The 11,258-nt window shown below is 42.3% G+C and overlaps 1 protein-coding gene across 1 annotated transcript in view; it reads right to left on the reverse strand.

Annotated features, from left to right (window-relative positions):
• The window catches only part of l1cama (L1 cell adhesion molecule, paralog a), a 52,016-nt gene that overhangs the window by 21,803 nt on the left and 18,955 nt on the right, over nucleotides 1–11,258 (reverse strand). The window contains exon 2 of the mRNA XM_008413625.2: nucleotides 1,189–1,531. Coding sequence (XP_008411847.1) covers nucleotides 1,189–1,318 — 130 coding nt within the window. The 5' untranslated portion in view covers nucleotides 1,319–1,531. The remainder of the gene's footprint in view (nucleotides 1–1,188; nucleotides 1,532–11,258) is intronic.

The following is an 11,258-nucleotide window of genomic DNA, read 5'->3' on the forward strand; positions in this document are numbered from 1 at the left end:
GATAGATAGATAGATAGATAGATAGATAGATAGATAGATAGANATAGATAGATAGATAGATAGATAGATAGATAGATAGATAGATAGATAGATAGATAGATAGATAGATAGATAGATAGATAGATAGATAGATAGATACATAGATACATAGATAGATAGATAGATAGATAGCCCTATCAGTTTCCCTCAGGCCCATCTCCTGTATTGATCATGATCGCTGCCTCAGTAACTCTAATCGACATGTTAGAGGTTCCCTAATTGAAAGGCAGGAGAAACCTTGACCTTTCCCATTCCTACGTTTGACCCACCTCCATCCCCCTTTTTTCCCTCCTCATCATCATCCCTTCATCGTCTTTGGCCTCCTCACCTCTGCGTCACCTTGTTCCTTTGGGAATTAATGACAAAAATCACCGCGTTTCATCATCTTTTTTTTTTTTTTTTTGAAGGGTGCATGTGGGCTCGGCTCGGGTGAGGACTTGCACTTGCTTTGTTTGTGTTCTCACCATTTCAAAGTGTGTGTAGGTGGTGAAGGATTGGGACTTGTACTGATTAAGAGTGGGGAGAAAAACAAAACAAAAAAAACAACAAGACCAGCAGAGGAACCAATATGCGGTGGGTTGGCCAGCAGCAGGAGCAGCAATGGCGGCAGAGGAGATGAAGATCAATTTCCCTCCGGGCCCGGAGCTCAGCTGTAATTTTAATGCCCACATATTACATCGAGACGGTGGAAGAAATAGGATGAGGAGGTTGGTGTGTGTGTGTGTGGGGAGGGGGGGGTGGATGGAAAATGCTCGCTGGATTTTAGTTGTGTAACTAAGTTGTTGATTTAATTCCCTTCAAACAGGTTTCACCAAGGAAACCAGATCAATAGAGGGACTAATCAATGCGGTATGAAGGGATCAATTACAGAGTAATTACACACGCCACTGGTCCAGACGAGCGCTAAGCAGAGATACCCCTGAAAGTAGTATTCAGAGCTTTTCTTTTCTTTTTTTTTTCTTCCTCTAAATACTGAAGTTACTGAGGAGGAAACATGTTCACATAGTTCATCTACTCTAATTAGCCATGATTAAAGATCATTATTGGTGTGCGTTGACGAATCAACAATGCAATTAACAGGACGAGCTAATCTCGTTCCAGCATTAGCAGACTATTGTTCTGGATGTCATGATATCAGTCGGTACTCACAGTTGGAGGGCATTTCGATGCCTGCCCGGCTGGGCAGGACTGCGAGGGAAAGGAGGGCTAGGACACGGGGGAGGAGGTGGGAGGAGCTCTGCCCCCTACTGCAAACCTGCTGTCGCTGCATGTGAGGCATCGCTCACAGTGCCATCAATGTCCCACCTGCTCACAGTGCAAAGCTCACAGAGGCAACCACGCCGCACGCCGGAGGTGAGCAGGTGTCAGGATGTGCTTCACGTGTTAGAGGTCTTGGCTTGGCTTCATATGTCTCCGGTCCTGCTGGCCTTCTGTCTCTCCTGTTTGGGCTTTAAATCAGTGCCACACCCTCCCGCAGGAAACTGTCTACAGGCTGAAACAGATAAGAGGGGTGGAGGTGGGAGAGGGAGAAGGAGAAGAGGAAAAAAAGAGGGCAGGGCAGAGAGGGGGGCCATGTGTTAGAATGAGAGAAAATGACTCTGCAGCATGTGGTCAGACTGAGGCGCAGAGTTATTAAGGGATAGTTTTAATTCAACCTTGTCTTTATAGCAAGGTTAAGAAGTTAATGTTTCACCTGCATTCAAATCTACATAAACACAGCAATCAGCTCATCTGAACAATATGACCCTTCAGATGTTTCCAATGGGTGGTTATTTATGCAGAAGCCGATGAGCGTCGCTGCCAGAAATGGAGAACTTTAGTCTCTTTGTTGCAACAGTTTTCAGTTTTGGATCATTTTAGGTTTATTTTTTTAAGGCAGATTCTTGTATTTACTCACATTCTGTTTCATGATTACTTTACTCATCCATGGTAAGCTTGAAAACATGTTTATCTTGTGTAGTTTGTTTTTCCTCCTGTGTTCCTAGAGTTTACATTCAGTTCTGTAAGAAAAACATTTGACTACTTTGTGATTGCCTATTTTTGGTTTCTTTTTTTTTTGTTTGTTTTCTCACTTTAATGTTTCAGGTCAAACAAACGTTAATTTAGAAAATAAAAGGAGTTTTAAATAGTCATTTCACTTATTAAGGTGAAAAAAATGCAAACCAACTTGACCTTATGTGAAAATGTTGCGCACTAAACTCAATGACCAGCTGTGTGACCCTCGTTGGCACCATCCATCATGAAGAATTTGTAATAAATGCTAAAGGAGGAATTTTCCCCTATTCTATTTGCAGAATTGTTTTTTAAAGGTTTTCGAAGCAGGCTCATTAAAGCATTTGCCTGACTGGAAGCATTCTTTGTTTTCAGTTTCATACAACAAGATCATTTTTAAATAACCAACCTCCTCAGTTTCAGTTTCCTGTGTGCTTAATTGTTTTAGAGTTAATTACCATTTAGCCATCTGCTAAACCCATTTTAAACCTACATGTGGCCATTTTTTCATCCATTTGGTACTTTAATACAAATCATACTTTAATAAGTTATCTTTCTCCATAGTTGTGTATGATGAGCACATTAATGAATTATGAAGAGTCTCTAAAATGATCAAATCTCACATATGGTTGAATTTTGTTGCATATTATTTTGTGAAAACTTTGTTTTAAACCAAATTCTCTTTTTATTATTTACTTATTTTGTATTCTGATCCTATTCTTGGTCCATTGACTGACGGAAAATGTGCAAGATCAGAACACCTGATGAAATTAAAATACAGAAGATCACTTTAACTGGTTGATTATCCAATCTGGTATGAAGACACCGAGAGAGTTGATAAAAATGTTTTCACTACTTTAAGCCTTTTACCAAAACTTCCCTTCAAAATTCCTGAACATCCCAATAAAACCGTCACCGACGAGGGTCCCAAACCTGTCCATGTTCGAGGACACGCACACAAAAAAAAGCCTTCATTCCTCTTCTGATTACATGACCAGTGAACCATGTGAAGAGGTCATTCAGTGGGACAGATGGAGAGAATACCACAACAAGAGGCTCCCAGCACGCAGGCAAATGCAGGAAGCGCCCAAAATCTGATATTCCACAGGGCGGACGCACAAACCGTTGACGAGCGGTTGAGCGATAAGAGCCGCGTCGCATCGTCACGAAAGGAGAGCGGCACGTCTGGGTGGCAGCGCTGTGAGAAAGATGTGATAAAGATGCTATCACTCAAAGGGAGCGAGGCGAGCCTCTCCTCCTGGGACTCAATCCATACTCCATCTGTACAGTTGGAACTGGGGCCACAAGCCGGCTATCCTTTCCTGCGGCACCACGTGGAGCGAGCCTGCTGATTGTTTACACTGCTCGGTATCACGCACGGCGAGCTGTTTTGGCACACCATGATTAAGACGTGCGCATGTGAGACAAAAGAAAGTGGCAGTAATAGACACATGGAGGGTAGAGAGGGACTGTTTGACAGCTCCACAGGCTGAGTGGAGGGGATTTTTTGGCTCAAATTACCACTGGTTTTTTGGCACCGCCACAGCATTTGAGAGAGGGGTGACCTTGAGAGAGAGAGAGAAGGTGTGAGAGAGAAGAGGTGAAGATGATGAGAGAGCACCGAGGGTGGGAAGAAGGTGGGAGAGTGGTGATTATCTTTCATTTTCTTTCATCGAGTGGGTAATGGCTGCCACAGTAATTACTGTTGATATTTTATTTGTCACTCATGGGAGAAAGTAAAGGAGAAAGAGAATGAGAAATGTGGGATTCTTCTATAACGGGGAGACAAATCAGATTAAATTAAAGAACAAACAGGAGCTAAACCCCTAATAAGGCAGTTTAAACTAACAGCGTTAGGATTAAATGAGGCATTACACTCACTCGCCTGCCGTTCAGAATAATTGTACGCAGAGGTGGGGGGTAGGTGGGAGGAGGACTTTAGGACTGACAAAAAGTGGATGGAGAGGTTGTTGAGGAGAACAGGAGAGGAGAGACGAGATGAGGCTATGGAAGGAGAACGGGAGGAGAGGAAGGCAACAAACGTGACACTGATCTCATCCTTCCAGTCCACATACACACATGATGCGAGATCCTGCAATTAGAGGGCATCATTCACTTTTTCCTTTGTCCTCTTCTTCTCTCCCAGTCTCTCCATCAGACTAAAGCCTCTTTAGCCGTTGTTCTTTGGAGACAAGCAGCCAATTAGTCTTAAATCGGCATCTCCGAAATGCCTTTAGAGGCAGATAAACGCAGCAGAGCTAGTTTGGGTTTAACTCCAGGATTAATCTGATTTAAGGTGTGAACTTGCCTGTTAGCCCTCTCCAAAGAGACTGTGAGGTAACGCTGAGTGGAGCAAAGTAAGATGCCTATTAATGATTAGCAGCATAGCGGCTGTCGTCCTGCCAATCACGCGTCGCTGAGGAGACTCAAGTTGCTCAAGCTGCACAGAGAGATGCACAGACAAGTCGAGTGGTGTCTGTAATCAGGGAAAATATTACCAAAAAACTCAGGATTAGCGCAAAATTATAGCTTAAAAAAGCATTTTGAGTAAAACCTAGATGACAAAGTGAAATTTGATGCAAACAAGACGGGAGGAAGGAAACTTTTCTTTTCTTTTTTTTTCTGGCAACACACTAAAACCAAGGGGTTCTCTCAAACGCTTTCTAGCCGACACAGGCATCTTTGGAAAATCTCCAACCAACAGTTTGGTGGAAACTATCTCTCTCATATTTAAAAGACATGACATTACATATTAGTGGAGGGTTGCACACAGACTGCTCTAACATATGCGGCAGTTTTGAAAATAAAATTCAGATTGTGGAGAAAATGTGTCATTATATGAATTATATGATTCTGTGATTTTATTTCTGTTTTGTATTTGTTTTTCTAAGCAAAGACTGACATGTGAGCTAAAGCTGCTTTGCCATTGGGTACTTTAGCATTACTGATCGTGTCACAGCTAACGTTTTCAGGTTACAAACAGCAGAACATCGATGTTTTGCTCATTTTTCGAAGGTGCAATCTAGGAGCTGACTTCAAATGATAACAGGAGGTTTTGGACAAATTACAGGAAATGTGCTGTTTTCTTCCTCAGAGCTTCCAGCCTCTGTCTGTCACGGAACATGATGGATTTGGAGATGTTGACAGCATGATGTTAATTTCAGAAAAGGGGTTAAAAGTACATATGACTTTTTTCCCACATTTTCAAGCGAATACACACAGAGACTGCTGTTTACAGTTATTGATGCTAACCCCGCTAAACATGCTAACCGTCAATATAAAACTCTCACTATAGAGCGGAAGTTTAAAATGTCATCTCCTTAATTGTTCCATCTTTCTTTTAGGTTAGAAAAACACAGTTTTACAGTAACAGCTCTGTCACACACACACACACTGTGTGACTTCGCCTCTGTTCTACATATAGATAATAAATCACCAATACCAGTGGTAGTAGATATGTTAAGCTCCGTGAGGCAGAATCAGATGAAAAACTGATATAATCAGGTCAGATCTTTACCAAAACTGGAACTGAAATGTGCAACAAACGTCAGATCTAAACACTTGTAGACAGACACAAACAAAGAAGCTTGCATTCAATGAACACCCAGTCTGAAAGGAAGAAGGGCAGGCAGGCACACACACCTCTGTCACACAGATAAAAGAGCATGGTTCAGTGGGCTTCAGTCAGGGGGGCAGACATTGCCTGAGACGGTCTTCCTGCAGTGCTGAGAAGGAGCAGTAAAGGAGAACACTATAATGGCCTGGGAGGAAGAAATAAATGACTGCGACGTGAAAGAGCGTTGCTATGTAACAAGGACAACCCAAACACGCTGATTGCCCAGACTGATGTGACCCGAGACACACACACACACGCACAGACAACTTCCGAGCTGCATGCGCGGCATGAAGCCAGAAGGTTGCTCCATTATCACAGGGGCGAGACACCGACATCGAAGCAGCTGCCCCGACTTCTCTCTATCCGAGCAACTGCTGCGCTGCCGTCAATGATCCAATCTCAGCACTGTTACCTGCTTCATTGGACTGGGTCAAAGGTCAGGCGTGGGATGGCTGCATGCAGCTGGGGCTCTGGTGACCTGACGGTGCTTTTAAGTGCTTTTTAAAACTATTAGCACCGCTGGAATGTCAAACGGTGCAATCAGAAAATTGTTCAGCCACTGGAAGAGTGTGAAGCGAGGGCAGACGCGTTGAAATCTGAAGGTGTGGCTGTTTTTTTTTTTGGTTTTTTTCTCCTTCTTCTTCTTCACAAGGAACCCAGAGTGAAAGAAGATTAGCTGCCAATGGTTCATGTATCACAATAGCTAAATGGACCAAGTCAATTTCCCAGATGCTTCATTAAGTCAGGCTCTGAGGCCTTTTTCACATCAAATTGCTGCTGCTGTCATTATCAAAGATTAACTACTAAGTTTTGTCTCCTTTGCATTTTATACAGATCCAACACTATCCAGACCGACAGAACGATGGTAATTTTGCTAATTTACAATTTTCATTTACCATTTATTGAAGAAATGACGTCAAAATATACAAGTATCAAAGAGTCTCGTGGGATATTTTTTAAATATAAATTTACATTTTTTCTTTTTGCAGAGAATCATTAAAATAATTTCACAAATCTTAAAATTGTTCGCACGGCTTTGATTTGCAACACTGCAGAGTGCGCTTTCTCTGCCACCCATTTGCTCCCGTCTTTCCGCAACAAAATGTCTTCATTAACGTGAAATTGACATGCTGGGCGTTGCCGAGCACACTGGGTCCTTCGCAGGCTCTCTCGTCTGAGCAGAAACACAAGATCAAACCTCAAGAGTCCAATCAAGTCTTGAGTTTCGCACATTATCTGATCCTCGCCGTGCCAACCCACCCACACGCACGCACTGTTTGATTCATATTAGCGCACGTCCTCACGTGCGAAGCTCAGACGCCGATGAATGTAGCCCAGTATATTTTGTCTCCCCGTTGCAAATTATGCAAATGTAGGTTTTGAAAGCCCTCCTCGGCGCACTTGTGATCAAATGAGACTGGATTTACAGGGCGAGCATGTGTGTGCACGTGTGTTCAAGCACGCGCGCTGGTCCTGCGCAACCCGTCACGCCTTGCCTTTAAATATTAACTACCTCCAGCTGTGAAGATGTGTAAGGAGGAGAGGATGCAGGACAGAAGGAGAGGGGGAGAAAAAATAAATGAACACATGCCCCCCCTTACCCCCGAGTTGTACCCTGAGGGTTTGTATGTCTGAAGAAACAAGATGAAAAGGAGACGAGTGGAGAGAAATTGAAGGGATGGAGTGATTTAAACCATAATAAACACAATACTTACTTTAAAAAAAAGTAAAGTAGTAAGTGTCAAAGAAAAAGAAATTATGTTTTGAATACAAGCTTATACCAATAGGGGGTTGTGATCCTTGCAGAGTGAATTATTCATAAAAATCCTCTTCCTGTCAGCACTATTTGCCCTGAATTCGTCCAGATTCATAATGGATTTTCTTCCCATTCATTCATGTGGTTCAGCCTCAAACGGCTGTTGCTGACCGTCCGCTCCTCTGTCTTTGGAGTGGATGTCTGGTTCTCTCACATTCACCCTCCTCTCTGGCAGAGTCATACTTAATACATGACTCTGTTACAGTGAGACGAGTCTCAGGCCCACTTTGTCGCTACGGCAGAAAAATACCACAAATCATGTGAAATAACACCTGCAGCTTGTTTTTTTGTTTGTTTTTTTCCCCCACAAGAACACAGTTATATGTCAAATTGTCTGGCAAAACAAAAAACAAAAAAAAAAAAAATAAATAAAAAAACGTCCCACCCCCATGGACGTTTTCACATTTTGTCACATTGCAACCGTAGTGAGTGCAAATAAAGTGTGGTAGTCATTTTGACTCACAACAATTTACTCTAATACCCCTATATTAAATTTAGCATAACCTATCAAACACAAAACATACCAACATAGAGCCCACAAAGGTGTAAATCAAACTCTATAAATACATTTGTTTTGTGGAGGTCTCAGAAATGTGACATGCCTCATTTTCACTGAGCTATTTGGCTCTAGTCCCTGCAGTTCTGCAGGCTACTGCTGCTGCCTACTTGTTTGACAGAACAAATCGTTACCACAGTGAGACACGGTGCTGGTGGCATTATACTGTGGGTATGCTCCTCGTCAGCAGGGAAGGGGAAACGGATGCAATGCAGTTTTTGATTGAAACAAGACAGAATCTGAACAAATTTAGGGGGGGTATGCTACTCTACAAGGCACTGTATCATTCACCTCAGCGAAGATTACCGCATTTTAATTTTGTGCACATTTGTCTAAAAGTAGTCCCAAAATGGGAGCCATCTGAGGAGATGACAAACCAATTTTCCTGTCACCTTTTCATCAGTCTTTGACTCTCTCAGCCCTCTCGGTGTTTGACACTAAGAGCTTTTCTCATTTCCCAACAACAATAAATCTCATAGCTTCCCACCTCCTCTCCTTTCTGAATCAGCCCCATGTTCTCTCCATCACTCTAATAAACTGCTGCGGCAGCACTCCAGCTCAGTCAATAGACAACACCGGCTGCTTAATTCAATATTTGCAACTTTAATGGAAACGAGGCTTTTGCAGTGCAACACACAACAGGATTCTAGCATCCCCGCCCTTTGACGGCGATACTCTTTATTTAAAGGGCCAAGTTGACATGTTGTTGAAAATGGAAATTGCCCAGCAAGGAGGAGGACAAAAGAAGAAACAGCGTGGAGCTAGAGCTTATCGGGAATCAGGCTACACAGACAGCACATTTATCAATACCCGCTATTAGCATAAGCTCGGCGGTTAGACGCGTTGCTACGCCTACCGGGGCCAAACGCGCTAATGTGAAAGCACGCCTCGTGGTGTTGTCCCCTCGTTTCCAAAAGCCCACGCCCTCCCCAGTGAGCGGCCACCGCCCCGTTTGTTTGGACAGAGGTTAAGGGCTAATAGCAGGGTGGCTCAAACATGGAGAAAATAAAGGTTGGCAAAAGAGCCATAAGGGCAATCACCCACTCCCTTTTACATCCTTGTTGCCATGACAACAACGTCTCCACACAGTACATCCCCCCCCTCCACCCCCACTATCTTCCCTCTTACTCTTGTACATACAGACTCAGTTTATTCACGCATATGGTCACTAACGGGGGTTTTGCGGTATCGCTTACATATGCGCCCACACGTACGCACTCTGCTGCTGCAAGCCGACTGACAGGCCAACACCTTGAAGGCAGCTTCACGCCCATTTACGCATCACTGAAAACAACAGCCTTTATGCCTGTTTACACCTACTTAACCCAACGTGTAGCACTGGAAGCTGAACGTTTTTTTCAAGCATTTATAAGCATGCATAATTTACATGCCCATCCTACTCAAATTTAAATGACAAAATCCTCAATATTCACAGTAGGCATCTCATATTCTCTCTTTCTTCACACCAATAAACTCAGAACCGGGAAAAAGAGAGGACAAAAAAAAAACATGCTTTGATTTATTTATTAATGTTTTTCTCCCTTAAGAAACAATAGGTACGTTAGACGAAAAAGGGGTGAATAATTCAAGAAGAAAGGACTGGACTCATTACTGAAAGTGATGGAGAGAAAGGTAGGGGGGAAAAAGATGACCAATGAAGAGAAAGAAGGGCAACACCGGAGGGACAACAACAACAAAAAGTCTAAAAAATTCATCGAAAGTGCACAAAAGACAAAAAGGAGAGAGATGGAGGTGGTCTGTAACAACAAGGACACGAGGAAAATGCTAATGGCCGACATGAAAGAAGGGAAATATTTAGAAAGAAGATCTGTGACCAGTAAAAGCTTTGTGATGGTCAAATCAGGGTGTTGCACCAATGTAACAGTGTATCAGGTTCCCTTAATATGTGTGTGTGTGTGTGTGCGTGCGTGCGTGTGCGTGCGTGCGTGCGTGCATGCGTGCGTGCGTTCGTGCGTGCGTGCGTCTGTTACCATGTGTATCAGTAAAGATCAGCGCGTGTGTCAGCAGGTCAGCTAATCTCTCTTGTCAGCTAATGGAGCCAGTCTTGCAGATGGAGTGCTGCCTCCAGCTCTCTCTCCTGACAACATGTTTGCTGCTGCTCACTTTTGTCCACATCTGATAAGGTAATATGTTTATAGTCGTCTGACTGTCAGTGACTCATTTACAGGAAATAAAGGCTCAATGGTTTCCAAGACCCAGTACGCAAAAAGTAAATGAAGCAGAGCAGGTGTGCGTATGTGTGTGTGTGTGTTTAGTTGGATCAGGACGGTATGGGAGGGGAAAACGAGGAATATTATGAGCCTGGTTATTTTCCATTAATGTGTTCATTCATCTGCAATCTAACTGGATTAAACATAAAGTCCTGCTAATCGAACAAACAAAAGAAAATTTAGACGCTAAAACAGCGACTGAAAATCAGTAGTCAGAGAAAATACTCAAACACAGATACTTAATTTAATCTTTGCAGTTTTTCTCTTGTTTTGCCATATTTATAACAAAGTAAAAGAAAAAAAGAAGGCATGGTTTGTTTGAGCGATCTAATCAAATTATGTACTTTAACATCATGGGAAGGATAAACGGGAACATGACGTGCCTGGCTTTTTTCTATTTCATTTCACCTGTGATCAAACTGAAGGTAGCACAAAACGACAGCAAGCACAATCCCAGTGCAGAGCTAATGCAGAACATTAAAACATTTGACCACAATACATAAAATTGATGTAAACCAGCAAGAAAAACAACTCAGGTCTAATTTACTTTTAAAGTGCCGTAAACACACAAACAATATTGTCAAAGTGTTGGGATCAAAGGTTTTTAACAATGAGAACCGAGGAGGGAGATTCAAAAATATATGATTTTTTTCTCCTGGCTATGCAACGAAGTACTTAAAACCATCTAAAATAATGGGGGTGGGTGGGGTTTATGAAGTCATGTATTTGAACAATTTATCTCAAAGGGTGAATACATTTTATAGTTTCCAATATGCCTAAACATTTTTGTTCATTAAAAAAAATTTTGGAAGGAGTTCTGGCATCATACTTTAGTGATGATCTGTATGACTAAACTCAGTGGTGGAGAAAGTACTCAAAAATGTACTTAAGTAAAAGTACAAATACACAGTCAAAAATGTACTCAAGTAAAAGTCAAAGTACCACATTAACATTTTACTTAAGTAAAAGTAAAAAAGTACTGGCTTTTAAAAATACTTAAGTATTAAA

The sequence above is a fragment of the Poecilia reticulata genome, linkage group LG7, assembly GCF_000633615.1.
Source record: "Poecilia reticulata strain Guanapo linkage group LG7, Guppy_female_1.0+MT, whole genome shotgun sequence".
NCBI classification, from domain to species: domain Eukaryota; kingdom Metazoa; phylum Chordata; class Actinopteri; order Cyprinodontiformes; family Poeciliidae; genus Poecilia; species Poecilia reticulata.